The sequence below is a fragment of the Ctenopharyngodon idella genome, chromosome 20, assembly GCF_019924925.1.
Source record: "Ctenopharyngodon idella isolate HZGC_01 chromosome 20, HZGC01, whole genome shotgun sequence".
NCBI lineage: Eukaryota > Metazoa > Chordata > Actinopteri > Cypriniformes > Xenocyprididae > Ctenopharyngodon > Ctenopharyngodon idella.
Genome location: NC_067239.1, coordinates 13,228,265 through 13,248,000, shown reverse-complemented (window position 1 = coordinate 13,248,000; position 19,736 = coordinate 13,228,265). Strand labels below are relative to the sequence as shown.

The window sequence follows — 19,736 nt, the reverse complement described above, 5'->3', positions numbered from 1 at the left end:
TGATAAAAATGGTCATTTTGAAATGGGGCGATAGTTGTCCAAAAGATAAGGATCAGAACCTACCTTTTTCGAAGTGGATTCACTACTGCATGTTTCAGAACTGATGGAACAGTGCCTTGAGATAAGGCTACTATTTATTATTGTTAAAACAAAAGGTTCAACGACACTCAGCACTTACATGAAAAGACGATGAGGTACCACATCCAAAGAGCAGGAGGAAAGCTTCATATTATGGAAAACCTCCACAAGAGAGGAAGATGACACAGACTCAAACTCAGTTAAACAGGCTGAACTTGGCTCAATAACAGTTGAATGCCAATCAGATTTAGTAATGCAAGATCGAATATTATTAATTTTATCAACAAAAAACTTCAAAAAAAAAAAAATTAAATGAAAGCATAGTGGGATATAGTACATTATGTATTGTACTAAACAGAGTCTTTGGACTATGCGCATGCTTTGCTATCAAGTTAGAAAAATACTTTTCCCTAGCAGCCTTCACCGAGTGCTGGTAGCTCACCATGCAATCCCTCATGATTTCATAGGATACTTGGAGCTTATCTTTTTTCCACTTTCTTTCAGCTTTCCTCCATTCTTGTCTGGAGGCACGAGTATCATTATTAAGCCAAGGCTGCGTCTTTAATTTGGGTTTCTTAATTTTAAATGGAGCAACAGAGTCCAAAACATTGCCACACAGTGTGTTAAAATAAGAAAGTTGCTCTTCAACAGACAGCTCTAAGAAAGAAGACTCAATAGGGCAAGCACCCCTAACAAAAGCATCTTCGAACTGTTTCGATGTAGCAGAGTTTGCAGACAGAATACGACGATCACAGGACTTGACATGCCCCAGTTAAGCACATCTGTTCAATAGTGAAAGATACAGATATATGTGAATAGTCGGTAGCACTTTACAATAAGATTCCATTTGTTAACCAATAGCTAATATGAACTAACAATGAAAATAATTCTAAAGCATTTATTAATCTTAGTTAATGTTGATTTCAACATTTACTAATACATTATAAAAATCAAAAGTTGTATCTGTCAGGGCTGCCCCTAATAGTCGACTAAACGTTAGGCAATGAGAAAAGGCTTAGTCAACCAAGTTTTGGTTGGCTAAGTCAGTTAGTCGCAGAAAAAAAACTCACAGGAATTGGCGAAGTCACACAGTCCGTGACGGACAGATCGTTAATATGGCTGGTTCATGTGGTAATTATGTTAGGCAGGAAATCCAAACGTTCACCTGTCATTCATCAACCCCAAACATGGCTTAACTTTAACGTTAGCCACTTTTCATGGCTGCTTACTCTAGCGTTAAATGTGCACTTATTATTAGGCACATGTCCAAGTGTTCATGCAGAGCGTATAATAATAATAATAATAATAATAATTCGTTACATTTATATAGCGCTTTTCTGGGTACTCAAAGCATTTTACAAAAGGAAAGGGAGAATCTCCGCAACCACGACCAATGTGCAGCATCCACCTGGATGATGTGATGGCAGCCATATTGCGCCAGAACGCCCACCACACACCAGCTTATTGGTGGAGAGGAGACAGAGTGATGAAGCCAATCAGTGTATGGGAATGATGGACAGAGGCCAATGGGCAAATTAGGCCAGGATGTCGGGGTTACACCCCTACTCTTTTTCGAAGGACATCCTGGGATTTTTAACGAACACAGAGAGTCAGGACCTCGGTTTAACGTCTCATCCGAAGGATGGTGCTTTTTGGACAGTATAGTGTCCCCATCACTATACTGGGGTGTTAGGACCCACACAGACCACAGGGTGAGCACCCCCTGCTGACCTCACTAACACCTCTTCCAGCAGCAACCTACTTTCCCCAAGGTGGTCTCCGATCCAGGTACTAACCAGGCTCAGCCCTGCTTAGCTTTAGTGGGCAACCAGTCTTGGGCTACAGGGTGATATGGCTGCTGGCCATGCATGATATTTAACTTAAAGGTTTTTTTTTTTAACTTAAAGGTTTTTTTTTATAAACACTTTTTCGTTATACTGGTTGAAACTTTCCTAACGTGCTGAGAGCAATCAATAATAGAACTGGTCTAAATATTAAAACATGTACATATATCTTCTGTGGAAGTCTTAGGATCAAAAAAATGTTCTACAAACATTTTTTGGTACTGAGACTTAGTCCGAAAGCAATGATACAATGTCCTACCTGCCTGTCAGCATATGTATTTCCATACCTCCGCGCACCCTGCTCGCGCAGACATCACACATCATCAGCGCGTTCCATAAGGCTATGCAGATTTGTAGACAGACAGACAGTCACAGAGCGCCAAAAACAAACTGCAGCCACATTTTACAGTTCCTCCTGAACCAAAACAACAAGCTTATGCTGCGTGTATGCCATCATAATCGTAATTACAAGATGGCAACCCACCAGTGGTTCCCAACCACGTTCTTGGAGACCCCCAACACCGCATATTTTGTATCTCTCCTTTGTCTGACATACCCATTTCAGGTCTTGGAGCAGAGATTGTATATTATAGGGAGATGAGAGGGTCTGTATCTCTTACCATTGGAGAAAGTGTAATGGCTGACTTGATCACATGCAGTGACATCAGTGCCCACTGTTCAAAACTCCTTCCCTGCGTACCGCCACAGCCGGAGCCTTAGCATTAGCCGTTACGCATTAGCCATTACGCATTTTTGGCTAAAGGTTGCAGGCTTGCCTTCCAGTGGCTTTTACACAACATCTATTATTCTATCTGTTAAACAGTAATGCGACACATTTGCTGTTGGTAATGCCGTAAATGAGTCCTACCTGTCGCAACATTCCCTAGTCTGCCTTCTCTTAAAAAAATACATTTTTATCAAGCTAAAATCTACAAATAGTTCCCAACAAAAGTATTGTTTAGTGTAAAACATGCTGAAGATTAGCGAACAGGCTGTCGATTAATTAAATGATTAGCTATTAGCCCACAAAAGCTGTTTAATCAGCATAGTGAAGCCTCTCATTCATTGACATCCATTCAAAAAACGGTCTCTGGTCTCCTTCCCTGCGTACCGCCAGAGGCGGAGCGTTTGCATTAGCCGTTGCGCTTTTTTGGCTAAAGGTTGCAGGCTTGCTTTTCAGTGGCTTTGCTTGGAGTCTCTACTAATGAGCTGATGATCTGAGTCAGGTGTGTTTGATTAAGGAGACATGAGGCGTTTCTCAATACCAAGTTCGCAAAGTTCAGGCTTGCGTCCTTGGTAGTTAGGACTTGGCAAGTTCGACTCAGGAGAACGAACTCCCGTGAATTGGAGAACACAAGTCTCTTGATTCTGCAAATGGCACAGCAGCGTACTTGATAACGTCACTCAGCTTGCTCTGGCTTCTCCAGTTATCTCTGTATATATTTTAGCCAACAATAAAACGAAATGTGTTATAAAACACCACTCTGCCTCTTTTTGTTTTATTTAAAAATCAAACAAACAAAAAAAACATATTAATAGCCTCACAAATGTGGTTCAGGCAACGCATTCATTGATTATCTTCAATGTCTGCATATATAGTATTTATAACAAGACGAAATATTAAACAACCCTGCCTCTTTTAGTTTACATTTCAAAAATATTAAACATATTAAAATATGTGCATACTCTGATTATCTTCACTGTAATAAAATGAAATAACATAAAACACAACCCTGTCTCTTTTTGTTAAATGTCAGTTTTCATGATCAATAGTAGCCATTATAAAAGGTATAAGAATATACAATAAGAAAAAGCAAACTATTCAGTCAAGCGTACAAAATCAGCACTTTAGTAGGCTACAATGGTAAAGTTAAATAGCCTAAATATATAAAGTTATGAAACGTCACTTTGCCCTCAGCCAAAACGATTTGCCATGGAACAAATTATAGATTCGCGAGACCAAAGATCGCCCATTAGATATACAAAAGACGAATTATGTCATGTTTAACCGCTACAGAGGCATCAGAGCCAGCGGCAAACGTCAGAAGGACTAGCCGAGGTAACGCTGTACTCTACTGGGTACATGAGCACTAAGCATCCGGTCATCGTCTGGATCTCACAACTCCGACAACGTCAGATCAAATTTCCAGAAAGGCGCTACCTTTATAAATAAACCACAAATTTGAGCTTTAAACCAGTACATTCTCACCTGAAAAACTCTTAAAACTACATATCATGACATAATAACAGTAAAATGTTTAAATTACGCGGGTTTTCTCCTTTACTATTGACGCTTGCTGGTTAGTGCGAGATGCATTCTGGGATACCTGGCTGTCTCAAGTCCGCACAAGTCACCTCTCGATGCATCCTCAATAAAAGGGGCGGATCAAGAACACATCCAGGTATTTGAACTGTACTTGGCTAGATGTGAACTTTGAATTGGAACAGTACTTGGGCAGCGACTGATGACGTTTCACAAGTCCACAAGAACACAAGTACAGACAAGAACGCATATTGAGAAACGGCTATGGAAAACATGCAGTGTTGGGGAGCCTCCCTGAGGTAATTTAACGCCGTCTCTTGTGGCACTCTGCTGTGTGCGTTCATGGGTATTGAAGGAGGTGTGGCTTTGGAAAGCATTCTGAAGGGCTCTCTGAAATTACCCTACCCTACCTTTAACTTAAAAAGTGTTTCTCTCTATATGCACATCCAATATACCCTGTCAGAGTCATCAACTTCATCTTTGCAGCTGACTGACTCAGAAAACACTTACTTATTAATAAATTATTAAAATGTTCAAACAGTCTTATTTCTGTTTTGTTTTTTGCTTTTTTTCCAGGACATTCATAATTGTTACTTTTGCTGGTGCACTGTGGAAAGCTTTATGTGTGTGCTTGAATGCTTAATTTATATTTTGATGGCTTATTATTATGGTTTAGTATTTCTCTTTAATGTAGAGCAATGATACTATAATATAGGGATGTAACGGTATTATTAATTTCGTTTTATCGCGATAGCAAAATTGTCTCTATTATCGTGGTGTATGAAACGTCTTCCGGGCAAAAAGTGTAGTTTTTTTTTTTTAGCCCGGTTCCGAAAACGGTTCTGGTGTGATGGTTGGGCGAAGTGCGAGTAGCGTATCCTTTAATAGAGACATCTCACCTCATGAATATTATAACAATGAATGCACTGAAAAGCCCTTGCGCCACTCATATATGTCAAATATCAATGCAAAGAGAGAGAGAGAGAGAGAGAGGTGCACAAAGTCCAGGCGCGTTCGCGCTGTCATGTTTAGATATAAACAGCTTCACAAACAATCTTTCCAAACATGCAGTATCATTATTTCTATATTACAAATATTCCAATTATCACAGAAGTATACAAAGTTTATATTCAGATACCATAAATGCTAATGTTTACGTTACCGATCAAAATAGAATAAATCACTTTGAAAATAACTGGGTGCTTCAAATAACGACTGTGTCGATTGCATTGTTACGCCACTAGGTGGCAACAAATTACTGCTAAAAATGTATCTATCACTGAATCATTAAGTCTTTATGAATTCAACTTACAAAAATATTCTCTTTCACCTATCTGAATCTTACATGTGTGTTCAAGCATCTTATTTGTGTTGAATTTGTGGTAACACAACAGTCCAAATTATCTTGACATTTTGTAGGTGACGAATTTGTTGCAAAAGTTCTGCTTTGATGGCTAATAGTGCCAGTGCTTTTAAAGGGTTGAATTTGGAGTCTTTGTAATCTTGGTAATGTTGCATTTTACAAGCCCCTTTGCGGAAATTCACCCACGCAGCACTTGTTTTCTTCTGAGATGTTTTTAGCATGCTAACAGCAGTCATTTTAGACCTTTGTCATTGTGCTTTCAAAACATGTTAACCATAAATTATGGGCAATTCTTTTATTCTATCATTATGATAACACCTAAGCTACAATTTTAACATTGTCTTACAGACATCATATCATGAGGAACACAAATTTCCTTTCAGAATTCAAGCATCCTCACCAATCCAAAATGAGCATTTATTGAAATGAAACTGCAAAAATGACTCCTGAGCTTTGATATCAGATACATCAGAACACATTAACACATGATCAACCATTAGAGCATTTCCATGTCAATGATGACTATTTGGTGATAATAAACTTGCCGTTCACAGTCTGCCAGCCACAGTGAGGTAATAAAGGGGAATTAGAGTAGAGCTAACAATAAGAGTAAAATGCTGTAAAGTCTTTCAAAACTTGCATTGTTCCTGGCCACTCTGCAGATAGTTTGGAAGATTCCCAATGTTAGAAAGTTGGGATGGGTCAAGTTCATTTTGAACCTGTTTATTTATTTATTTTTTGAGTGTATATGACCCCTTTCAGTATCTAAATAAACTGAGTAGGCGATATCTATCACTAATAAAGTAGTAGGTTGTTGGGTGACTAGTCAACTGTTCTCGGCTACATTTTCCAAAAACATTGTAAGCCTTAATAAATTGTAGAAACCATTGGCATCGCGATGCCATGGGTCTCAGAATGCTTTTGGAAACTCTCCCATGATTGAATACCTTTCATGGCTTCTATAAATTGTCGTATTTTAGGAGGATCATTCTGTTATTTAAGCTTCCTCCTGACTCTGTGGTGACTGTCATGGCTTTGTGTTTTTAGGACCAGAAGTAGACTGTCAGGCAGTGTCCTAACCAGTTGCGATGCAAATAATGTGTCAAGTGATAAAAGCTCTTTCGTGTTAAATCAGATTTAGCCGTGATGAACAACAGAACATTTTGTTCAGGCACTTGGTTTGCAATTCGATGCCCCTCTGTGAAATCCAATTGATCCAAAATCTGACTCTGCATAACTATATTTTACACATCAACTGTGTTCTCATTGGCTGTGATTTTGTCATGTCATGCATCTTTTCCACTTTCAGTGAGGAGAAGCACATTACTTTACACTGAAAGATAAGTTTTTGTTTTTTTCAGAACTTTTCATTTCTGAGACAGATGGTGGGATTATTCTAGACAGTCTCCCACACTCCTTCACATTTGTCCATGTCCATCTTTTAATTATCAGATGCAAATGGAAGTAAAAGAGCTTTTGTATAAATGAGAAGTAAGAGTTTGCTGTGGTTGAAAGCCTGTGGACACACAGACAAACAGTACAGCAACATCATGCATCACAAAGAAGTGAAAAGCTCCAGGTAAACAGGTTAGTCTGGCATGAAGGAATGTTAACGGGGTTGCACTTGTTTCCATGGTGATGCTTCGGGTTTGTGTTGCGCTCTTGATTGATTTTCACCCCTGTATTCATTGCGTTTGACTCCATCAAGGACTAACGATGCTCTGCTTTTGAGATCTTTGTGTCGACAACATGACTGAATAACTGTGCGACTCAATGACTTGATTTGATTAAAAAAAAAACACTATCTAACCGATTTTCAAAATGTTTTGACAAGCCATAAGAAGATATGCAGAAGCGACAGGCCGACCTTGGTCTGTCGTGCTTTAATACAATACGCTGTTCAAATGCTAAACCTTAAGGCATTTGAGCTGCAGCAGTAACTCAATCCCCATAAAAGCATTATTGTTCCAGGCGCCTTTCACTTTCAGCAAATATGAGGTACATTTTCAGGGCTGACAATCTACTGCATAACTCAAGTGCTTTCAAAATAATGCTTTTCATTTACCTTCTGCTGAGTGTGTATTTATCCTTGACTGTTTGTACTGTAAAAGTTTTTGAAAGTTCTTAAAACATTACCTCTGTTTGACCCTTTACTAAGCCCCGCCTTTATCCATCAATCTTACATTAGGAACCATTACTTTCTGCCGTATTGTCAGACAAGCTTTTGCTTTGTTCTAACGTATGCCTTTATGTGTTTGGACGGTGTTAAACAGAATTAAAAAAAACAACAACAAAAAAAAAACATTCCAACAACGTTCTGCTTTGGATGACCCTAGTCCCAGTTAGAGTTCTTTACCCAAACCTTTTCCCCATGCCATCTTGCTTCCTGTCTCTCTTTAAAACTTGTCAAAGTAAAGGCAAAAATAGCAAAAAAAATCATATATTCAATATATTTTAAAAGATCCAATAAATTTATTTACACTTATCATAGTGACCCTTAACTACACAGAGGATATATTAAGTATTTTTTCACCTCCTTAAATCTTTAAAAGTACATACCGTGTATTAAGCTTTGTGTCAGCCCTCATTCCCAAATGGTGTTTAATATCAGTAAGGGCACTACATTTGCTCTGAGGAAAATTACTGTTAATAACTATCATAGTAAACTTAATAACTTTGAAAACACATTATAATAACAGTAGTGTGCCAGTGGAAATGGCTTCATTCCCTTCTTTCTGAGAACCCAATATCAAAGTTGTCTCCTTGTGGCGTGTCAATGATGTGGCTCACATATATACTCCGTAAGCACGTCATCACTTCCTCTTTCATCTTCTCACCTCATGTTGAGAATCTGCAGTGGGGTGAGCACAGCTATTAGGATTTTTATTTTGACTGCATTTCTGTATTCCTGCAACTTGTTAGATAGTGACTTTACCTTGGAAAGTGGTGTGCTGTCTGGGCTCTTTGCTTCCAGCTTTTGACAGCATTACTGCTCTGTTCTGGGTGATTGTGTTTTTCCAGTCCTGAAAATATATGCATATAAAGAGTCGAGAATTAAAAATAATACTGTGGTGTACCTGTATTTCCAGCCAGGTGAACATGAGACTCTAATGGGATTTGATGTTAATTTTGACTGACTGCTTACCATTGATATAGCCCCTTTCCCAAAATGAAAGAAACGAAAATAAACTTTTTTGTAGTAGTAATGGGCAAAATACATTTGGTTATGGTGAGTGAATCCTGCCAACTAGTTTGGACAATGAGGAGGTGACCGCACTGCCCGTATCACAGCCCAACCGAATGCCACTTTATGTGCTGTTCATCAAGGAGAAATTGCCTGTAGACGTAGACCAGCAGTAGATGTGGATGAGAGAAACAATGATTTGGACTGTCACAATGAGGCATGAAGAATAGAGTAAAAGCCGCCTTGGCAAGAATGAGCTTAGAACCGAAAGAAGCAGCTGCTGTCATGCCTTTATTTACATTCAATCATTTAGCAGTCGCTTTTATCCAAAGTGACTTACAAATGAGGAGAACAACAGAAACAATCAAAACAACAATAGGGCAACAATATGCAAGTGCTGTGACAAGTCCCAGTTAGTCTAGCACAGTACATGTAGCAAGGTTTTGTTTGTTTGTTTTTATATAAAATATAGAAATAGAATATAAATATAATAGAATGGTAAGTGTAAGTATTAACGGGTCAAGTGTTCACGAAAAAGATGCGTCTTTAGCCATTTCTTGAAAGTGAGTGCTTGGGTTGAGTTAGGCAGGTCATTCCACCAGCAGGGAACAGTCAAGGTAAAATTCTGTGAAAGTGATTGCAAACTAATCACCTTCTCCTGCTCTGTACCAGGACAAGATCCGAGGTGTTGGAATGTGCATGTAGACACACAGATGTCTTAAAACACTATGTAAAACACAGTGGCATCCTTGGACCGAAAGCATCTCTTCACTCCCCAAAATATAGCTACTGCAGAACTGTTAAGCCTGGAACACACCAAGCCGACAGGTCGGCTGTCGGACAGTTTTTGTTCGTTGGCCGACTAAGTTTTCTCAGTGTATTTCACACCATCAGCTGAAGTTGGTCCTCGTCGTCTTTTTTTCGACAGATTTGACATGTTGAATCGGCGTCGGAGCTCGTTGGTCAGTCGGGCCATCTGATCATTCTGATTGGCTGTTCAGCTACTGCCACCTGCTGGTACGGAAAGGCATTTCTTTTTACGCAGGCGCAGAACGGACGTGCTACTTGGCCGTCAGGTGTCGAGCATCGGTTTGGTGTTTCAGGTCAACTTTGGACCCAGACGCTGCCGACGTGAGCCAACCACGAAGTCTGCTTTCGTCGCCACTAGTTCATTGGCATAGGCTTTGTGTGTTCCGGGCTTTAGATGCGGGTCTGTGGACTTTAGGTTCGATAGCAGGTTACTATGGCAAAGCCATAGTCCTGTTGTTGCAAGCATGTTGTCAGGTTTGGAGAGTACAGTCTCCTTTTCTGAATCATGCAGGACCAGGCTGCCACAACTACCCCTGGTCAGGTGCAGTACAGGGGGCATTAGAGCAGGGGTAGCAAACCCTGCTTTTGGAGAGCTACCATCCTGCAGAGTTTAGCTCCAACCTCAATCAAACACAGATGGACCAGCTAATCAAGGTGTTCAGGATTATTTAAAAAGATTGAAGTTTCAGATTGAAGCTAAAATCTGCAGGAGCGTATACCCTCCAGGAGCAGGATTGGCTACCCCTGCATAAGAGCATTGTGTCGCTTTGGAGTTGCGTTCCCAGCTAGTAAAACAGGTCCCAGGTTTCATTCAGAAGTTCTCTGACCCCAGCACATTCATTTCATCACATGTCCAATTTTAAACTTGTAAAAATGTAAAAATGCCTTTTGTTACTCATACTCTGAATCTCAGATGTACTCTGTATAGTGGAACTGAAACACTGGTTTGCCATGGTAAATCTGCTATGGCATAGTTCAGTCTTTCAGTTAAAGACCCATATTTACACTTCCCCATTGAGCTTCAATACCAGTGTTTCCTTCACTTTCATTTCAAATGCAAGAAGTTTCCCCCTTCGGATTACCTTTGGCTTCAGGGGAGTTTACAAGAAACATGCAGTCAGCTCTAGCTTCCCTGCAGCACAAAGGCGATTCCTGTGCTTCCGTACTCAGCAGTTGACAGACAATATGTGACGCCTCCATAACTGATGTCACAAAGCTGGGTTTTTTACTCAGTCGTGACAAGCAGGTCTTTTGCAAACTATCTAGTATATCTGTTTTTTTAGACTAACAGCATGTCGGCTTCTCTCAGGACTGTCACAGCACAATGTATTTTGCACACAGTAGCTCAGGTGCTGCCAGTCAAACTTGTCACAGTAAAATATATCACACTGTGAAGTCTTAGAGACATTCTAGCTGCAGCAACACCTGTGGTCAGGCTGGGCATGTTACATCTATACCCATTTCAGCTCTGACTAGCTGACAGACATGTTGACAGGTCGGGAAGTCTTTGTTGATTAAACTCCCTTCCCATAATTCCTTAACCTGGTCCTTAACAGTTTTCGTTTCTCCCCTTGTGCCATAAACTGAGGAGGGAGTAAATGGTTTTCTTTTATTATTTTCTTTTTTATTGGCCATTGTCTGCAAGATGTGTTGGTAAAATACATGCTGCCTACTGTGGGGTCAGGGGAACCTACGAGTGAAACTGCAGCCATATCCAGTTTTACTAAGATCTTGTTGAGTCAATATTGTAAACGGGGCTACTGTATTGGCAGCTTTTTAGTCTGAGAGTCATATGTTGCCTAAAGAGCTATATGTACATGCTACTGCAACATGGTAGACAACTGACCAACTGTTTGTATGTTTTGGTGACCGTTGCAAGGGACTGGGCACTATTTCACCATATTTTGTCAGCACGCGGACATTTGTGCTTCGACAATTTGAAATTCCATGTGTATAATATTGTAGGTTAAATGTGCTTTCCGCACTAATCGGTTCTTCTGGCGTAATGCCGGAGATTGTTGACAAAGTACATTACATTCATGATGATGAAGAGTGTATTTATAATGCGTAATGTTACGGTAAACTGGAGTGTAGACGAGGCATTTTTAATGCATGTCAATTAAGGAGAGGCTTCAGCACTGAATAAACTAATTTTGTGAGGAAAACAGCTTATTTAATGAATTGATGGTCTATCGGCTAATCTTCAACAATATGAGTGTTGCAAACTCAATTTAGTGTATTTTTGTACCTAAAAATGTGTGCTTTTAAATCCTCAAAAAAAAAAAAAAAAAAACTTTAGTCATTCTTTAAGTTACTAAATTTTATTTTTTATGTCTGGAATTCTGTATTGTCCGATTCCTTTCAGTATTGGAATTATCAATTTTATGATGTTGTTTTTAGGCTGATTAGAAATGTAATGCCCACAGATGTTGCTGTTATTGCAAGAAGTTACTGGATGGCAATGTGCTGTTGTTTTATGCTCTTGATGCTCTTACAGTGTGTGGACTAGTGTTTGTATCCTCTCTTCATCATTAGTGTTGCTGCTGGTAAACAGCTTTGATTATTGCAGAGAGCAATACAGTGGAAAGTGAGAAGGTTGTTTGGGTACTCTGACCCGTAACAACTGTACTTTCATCCCCAATCTTACACTGAGCCTTTTAGAGGTACAACCTCCCACCATGTAACAGTCCTGCTGGCTCAAATCGTGTTTCCTGGCAACGCATCTGTTACTTTGCCTCATTTTTGTCTTCCCACTCTTTGGTTTCTCCAGATTTCATTCATCACGTCCAGAATGTTGACATGAATGTATAATGAATACCCATGATTTTTTTTTTCCCCCTTTTAATTAAATTTTTTGTACAATTCTTTTATATGCAATCTTGAACAAACATCTGGGAAAACTTGTTTAATTCTTGTGTTGCAGCTTTCCTCACTTGTAAGTAGCTTTGGATAGAAGCGTATGCTAAATAAATGACGGTAATTTAAATGTAAATGTAAACGTTAATGCGAATGAGTGCTGGTAGCCGGATTAAAGCCAGCACATCCTGATGGCTGGTCTTTGTGGATGGAAGAGCTATTTATTTAAGTTTGATAACTCAACTAAAACATGAAAAAAGACCCTAAGGGTTTATAATGACAGAATTTACAGGATTATTGAGTAACTTAAAGACAAAACATTACCTTGTAAAGTAAGACACTGAAATGTAAAAAGATAATAACTGGATAGTATTCTTTCTTTTCTTTTTTTATAGCGGGTTTCTGCAAAACAGTTGACTGATTTAAACCTACAGCTCAAGAGTCTTTTTGTGCATTTAATTGAAAGAAGTGTATGTTAATTTGAGTACAACTAGCAATGACTACAGAATAGAAAGATGTGTTGTCTAGTTATGATGTGATCTCTTTCTTAAAAGAAAATCACTGTGAATTTCTGTGTAGATTAATAAAATTATGTAAATGGTTGCTTTCAATTAAGTGAAACATGAGTTCACAAAAACATTTCAGTTTTATTAATTCATAAACAAAGTCATATAAAGCCCCCCAGATCTAATGTTGGTGTTTTGAGGCAATTGTATAATGGTTACATTTGCCTTTACCAGAGCCATTTTACACTGAAAGACTGCATATGTATTTGCAATGGCTGTTTAATGCCATGCTGACATGTTGATGGCAGATTCTCATGCACAGTGTACAGATAACAAGACATGCTCATGAGAGAACTGCTGCTTTACTGTGATTAGAGCTCCATTAATCGCTTCACATCTCATTTACATCACGGTCAAATGTTTACTGATTGGTCTAGATGCTCTAACCCACTGTACACTTGCTGTATCCCACCAGGCTTACACCAAATAACTAAAATCTGAAAAGATGAACAGAAAATATTGTAGCGGATTAGTGAAAATGCAAAATAAACAGTGTAAATTATTGAAGATGAACAGAAAATATTGTAGAGGATCAGTGAAAATGAAAAATAAACAGTGTAAATTATTGAAGACAGCACTAAATTGCTCACCATAACAAGCTAACATAACAAGCTCCGTCAGCGATATGGCTCTGTTACAAAACCTAGACATACTGTACTGTAGCAAAGTCCCTTTCAAGGAAAGTCTGTTCACTCGGCAGCCATATTTGCAAAGCCTCCGGGCAGCTATTTCAGGCATCCAAGACCAAGTCCTATCTATTTGAATAGGGGAATCCTGACATCTCAAAAACTGCTTGCTGAACTCACGATTAAATAACATATTTCAAATTAGCAACAAAATCTGACATGAACTGTCCCATAAAGGCTGTTTCTTATGCTCAAATAGCGTTAAAAAGCTTATTTTTCAGTCTTGACGAGCCAATGCGCATGTGCAGTCCTAAGCGCGAGTCTCAGGTTTCTATGGGAACTGGAGCTTCTAACGGCAGCTGCAATGACGCAATGACTTTACCAATCAGCGATTGGCTCTTTTACTTAGAAGGCAGGATTTATTCCACCATATTGCACGTTGCAATTTCTCCCATTCACAAGTAATAGGAGTGAACAGTCTTTCTATATCTATAGTCTTTGACTGTAGTCGTGCTGAACTATCTACTATCTCTTAAAGAAATAGTTCACCCAAAAATGAAAATTCATTTACTCGCTCTCATGTTGTTCCAAATAGACTTTCCAAAGGAGGGACTGAAATCTCTCAGGCTTCATTGAAAATACATTTGAAACAACATTTGTGTTGGGATTGGAATGACATGAGGGTGAGTAAATGATGACAGAATTTCATTTGTTGCATCTGCCATCTTGAACGGAGTTTTTCACACAACTTGATGCACTGCATTCTACATACATATAAAGATTTTCACACCAAAAGATTTTCACGCCAAACCTTTTCACACCAAATGAAATTAAAAGAAAGTGTAAAATGAATGTTGGATGAGCCTTTGAACACACCTATGATGCCTTAACCCTTTAAAGCCTAACATATGAAATCATAGTGAGAAAATGAAACCATGGAAGTGGAACGACGAATTTTTTTTAAAAATTGCACGCTGTTTTTTTTTTTTTTTTTTTGTGTGTGTGTGTTGCGTATTATGTTTGGTACATCAGGATTTTATGGCTTAGTTAGTGTGATATGGAGAGGAAACACACCCATTTTATTCAGAGCCCCAAACTGAGCAAAGATAAAATTCTGATGCTTGTAATGTAAATCACTGAGATGTTTATAACAGTACCGCAGACTACTTAAATAAAATACATGTAAATATTAGTTGTCACTCTATATCTGCCAATAATATGTCTGAGTAAGATGATATTTAAATGCTTAGTTTTATGATCTGTCGTGGAAAAAAAATTTCCTTTGTTGTTTATTGGTGAGAATGTAATGAAACAAACACTAAAGAGATGTCTTTGTTGATTTTATTCTTGCAAGAGGTCATTCAATGCAGACACAGAGCTCCACAGAGAAGAACACCCTCATCTAGTGCTGGCTGTCTTATATACCCGCTCTTATTGTTCCTTGTTACCCCAAACCAATCATAACACATGTTACCATATACGGATCAGAGAATAAGAAAAAAAGAGTAAATGGGTCTAAAATTTAGCAGATGCACTATTGAACTCCAAGCTGTCTAGACAAACACATTTTTTTTTTTTTTTTTGCACCTTTTCCACACTTCCTTTGTCTGTTAGAAGTGCTTTTTAAAATACAACAGCATAAGCAGTAATTTTCCGCTGAACAAGTTGTTTTAAATGTCACATAAGACAGAAAACAATTTTCAATGCATAACTCTATAAATCAAGAAAATAAATGATAAACAATAAAAATTCCTCTACATACTCCTCCCTTTTGATTATTCTTAATCACCTTAAAGGATTAACATGTCTGATGAATGTTAGGGGGAATGTAAAAACTTTAAGGTGATTAAGAATAATCAAAAGGGAGGTATAAGGTATATAAGACAGCCAGCACTGAATGAGGGTGCTCTTCTCTGTGGAGCCTCTTGCAAGAATAAAATCAACAAAGACATCTCTTGAGTGTTTGTTTCATTACATTCTCACCACTAAACAACAAAGGAAATTTTTCTTCCACGACAGATCCAAGTGCTTTTTTTGTGGGGGGGGGCAAAACATATAATGCAATGCAGTACAATGATGATTGAGAGATGAACAAATAAACGTCACAGTTGATCATAGTTTTTCTGGAAAAAATATGTATGGATAATCAAATAAATCTAAGCTGCTTCAGTCCAGTAAGTGTTCATTTTGAAATAACACTAACAATATCAAAGTAATTCTTACTTTATAAAAATCAGTAAAGATTTCACAGCAAAAAGACACATGAACCACGAGATGAAGGGGGACACTAAACTGAAACTATCAATCAGAAAACAGAAGGCTTCTAGTAGATTGTGTATAACAGGTTGGAGGTCTGTGTATCAAACATGATACAGTCATCTTTAGGGGGTTAAGATGTTGCCTACATAGGCAACTCACTAGGTTTGGAAATAGAGAAAGTTTCACCGAATAGAAATGTTGATGCATGAAGTCACTATCGAGTGGGTCTTTTGGTTTTTAGGGTGCCCCACAAATTTGTGATGCACTGCTGTTGATAATATGTAACATTAATTTTCTTTATAGATAATAAAGGAGTGATGTTTTTACTGCTTTATTTGGTTTATGTCATAAAGTGAGTTGGTCTCTGTTTGTGGTGTCCCTGTAGAAATATAAGCCGGGCAGATGTGATGACATTCTGAAGTGGAAGCCGCCCAGCCACAACTCCGTCGATTTCAGACTCAAGATCACCAAAGTCGGCGGGGAGGGGTGAGTCATCATTGCCATGGCAACTGCATTCACTACACTCAAATCAGTGCTAAACAACAGAACATCCATACAAACTTCCCACAACTCACACGGAGACAAAGACATCCAGGCCATGTGTATTTCTGGAGGATTTCTCATGTGAGTCTGTCTTTGTCTCCATGTATGCACTGATGTGTAGAGCGATTATGAAACATTCAGCTCTGAGTCACAGGCAGGTGGTTGCAGCATTAGCAACTTTTCGAGTTGCCACTTTTCGGAACATAATATGCACCAAAATGTGATTTGTGATGACCGTTCCTGAACAGACTGGTGACTTTGATTATGTGCCGCTTGACATTTCTCTCAGAAGAAATGTAGTGAAGCATAAAGTGTGAGTTCTCTAGCATTCCTAATTTACGCCTCTCTCAACCCATCTGTCCACTCTGTCCAGACTCGAGATATTACTGTCCTCAAATGAGCCAGGCTTATCTTTTAAATGCAGGCGATCCAGAGGGAGAGTGCTGGCCCTTTTGCAAGGACTCGCATGTACAAAGCAATTGTTTTTGTTTCCTCATGTGTAAATCCTGTCAAGAACATGTCCAGGTTATATTTCACTCCAAAATCTAAAGAAAAGACAACAGCATATATTTTGTTTTACAGCCTTTAATTCATGCTGATTTTAATGAAAAGAATATTTTTATTACAGTAATAGGAATTTTGTCAGAATCGTTAACAATGACAACTAAAAAAAGACATCTGGATGCAATACAGTAAAAAATGATCGGGAAATGCAGAATATGTATGTTGTTGTTGTTTTTTTAATGACTGGAACTTGTTTTCATGAGGTTCACTCATATATTGAATTGCTTGTTTGTGTTTTGCTATTGTATCATCCTTGTGGATAATGTTCTGCCTTGAGGAAGGTACACACTAGATGTGATCTTGCTAAGCAGTGCAGTGGAATGGAACAGAACACCGGGGTCTCGGGACATGTTTTAGGAGCGAGGCTTGTCATCACCAATTGTCCATAATTAAGATATTATTACGGCATATTATTAGTAAGACATTGCAGCAGGCAACTTCAGAACAGTTCAAGGAACAAAAACCAGAACAAACAACAAAACGATTTGCAGAATGTTAGAGAAACAATATCCATTTTCTATTTCCTGATAAATTTTCGTGGCATCATTTCAAGGTTCAAAATCACCACTTCCAATTTCTTTCACGCCTCTCTTGTAACACCCAAAACAACAACACCCTAATCCACAGCAAAATAAAATATTTTTTTCTATAAGCTTTTTCTTGCCAATAGAAGCTTAATGTAAGAAAGCTTAATTTTGTTTAATGTACTGAGACAGTAACTTTGAAAGAACAGTTTTTTGGAGCTTATTGATAGTAATTTGTCTACTGTATAACAGAATTTGCATAAAGCTTAGCAGTTATAAAGAAAAGGTTTAATGTAGCTTTATTTATAATCTTATTGATAAATGGATGAATCCAGAATCTAAATACCCAGTGCAAGTTTTTACACTAAACAACATGTAAATAAAATAAATACCTTAAGTAAAAATAAAATATTATTGTTCTCCGTTCTATTAACTTTTTTTATTTTTTTTTTATTTGGTTCTTCGTTATCACTGTTTTAGCACATTAAGGGATCATTCACACAGAACTCCATCCGCACAGCAGAATGGAAAAGAACGCAGAGAACAGCAAGATGCATCTCAGTGGCCATTTGCAAACAATTAAACAATTAAAAATCAATGCAGTGGAATGCAAATACACACTCTGTGTCTTTATCATGCTCTTACAGTATGAAGAAAAGAGTTCAACTGTCCAGTGCCAGATTCTGCACCAGGAAGCTCCTGCTGTTGTAAGATGTTGTCAAACATCAATCTTATTTTTAGACATTTGTCAAATTAGATGCCTTAAAGGGATAGTTCACCCTAAAATGAAAGTTAATTAATCAATTACTCACCCTGGTGTTGTTCTAATGCCGTATGCCCTTCTTTATTTTTATGGACCACAAAAGAAAAATGGCAGTGAACAGTGACCAGCATCAAGCTTTTTAAAATGTGACATGAAATACAATCATTGTAACTTCTTCTCTGAGATAAATGTGTTGTGTTCATCGTAACAAGAAGTTATCGCGTTCACATCTGTCAACTGTCATTCTGACTGTCATCAGAGTTCCAGTCAATTTAACTCTGATATTTAACTCAGTGAAGAAGGTGCACGAATACTTTTTTGTGATTTCTAGGCATTGTGTTTTGTCATGTTTTTATTCAACTTGATTTTTTCCACAACTTGTGTGCATGTTCTATGTGAGAGAGAGTGAACTGCTGTGCTAATAGTCTTACGAATGCAAATAATACATTAAATTTCAGTTTGTTTTTACCAAACCCTATCGTATACCCCTAGAACACTTGGAATACATGGAACGTGTTACATGAAACCATTCTGTGATACTTTTTTAAAAAAAGAAATTTTTTAAAAACCTTGATGCTGGTCGCTGTTCACTGCCTTTTGTGGTCCATAAAAGAAAGAAGGGCATATAGCATTAGAACAACACTAGGGTGAGTGAACAAATTAATTTTCATTTTAGCGTGAACTATCCCTTTAAGATCTGCATCTGTGTGTTTAATGATATAGCTTTCATTTAAAAGAATGTTATTAAGCTTTCTTTTATTTCACTTTAACCATTTGGAAAGGAGGCTAGAACTAAAAAAGCTGTTTCTGCTCAAACACATCAAAAATGTAGTTTCTAAACCTTGAGGCAAATGCACAGTTGTTACTGTATACTCTGTGTCCCACCCACACACTCTTCTCATTGGTTTATTGGTGTGAAACTGACACTGATGCCCTGCGCAACAAAAGTTAAACTATTGAACTATGACAAGCCATTTTATAAACTCAAAAAAGGAAAATAGCAAGATGCAGTGGAGAAAGACGTTTGTGTGACGCATGTATACGTAGAGCAAAACTTAAAAATAGAACAGACAGAATGCATGAATGGCGCTTTAGTGCCGACTCTTGGGGTAAAGATGGATTTATAAGGCAGCTTGCAAAAGCGTTTCAAACTCACAAACAAAATACTATGCTATTACAAAATTAAAATAATAATAATAATACTGATAAGAGTCATGTAGCGAACTGAATACCCATTGGTAATTGATTTTATTTTATTTTTTTACCGTTATTTAAACAGGAATTAAAACTCTTGAGATTTAAAATCTCTTTTACAAGGGGGTCCTGGCCAAGACAGGCAGCAGACTTAATTAAACAACAACAGCAAAACATTTAAATATAAAACAAAATACATTCATTTACATATACAAAATGAACACACAATCAGGTAAATCCGAGACCAATCATTTTAAATACGCTTAAATTCATTTAGAGAGACCAACTCTTTAAAGCAT

At 37.9% G+C, this 19,736-nt stretch overlaps 1 protein-coding gene across 1 annotated transcript in view; it reads left to right on the top strand.

Annotated features, from left to right (window-relative positions):
• Nucleotides 1–19,736, top strand: part of rngtt (RNA guanylyltransferase and 5'-phosphatase) — a 133,417-nt gene that overhangs the window by 96,843 nt on the left and 16,838 nt on the right. The window contains 1 exon segment of the mRNA XM_051874160.1: nt 16,235–16,335. Coding sequence (XP_051730120.1) covers nt 16,235–16,335 — 101 coding nt within the window.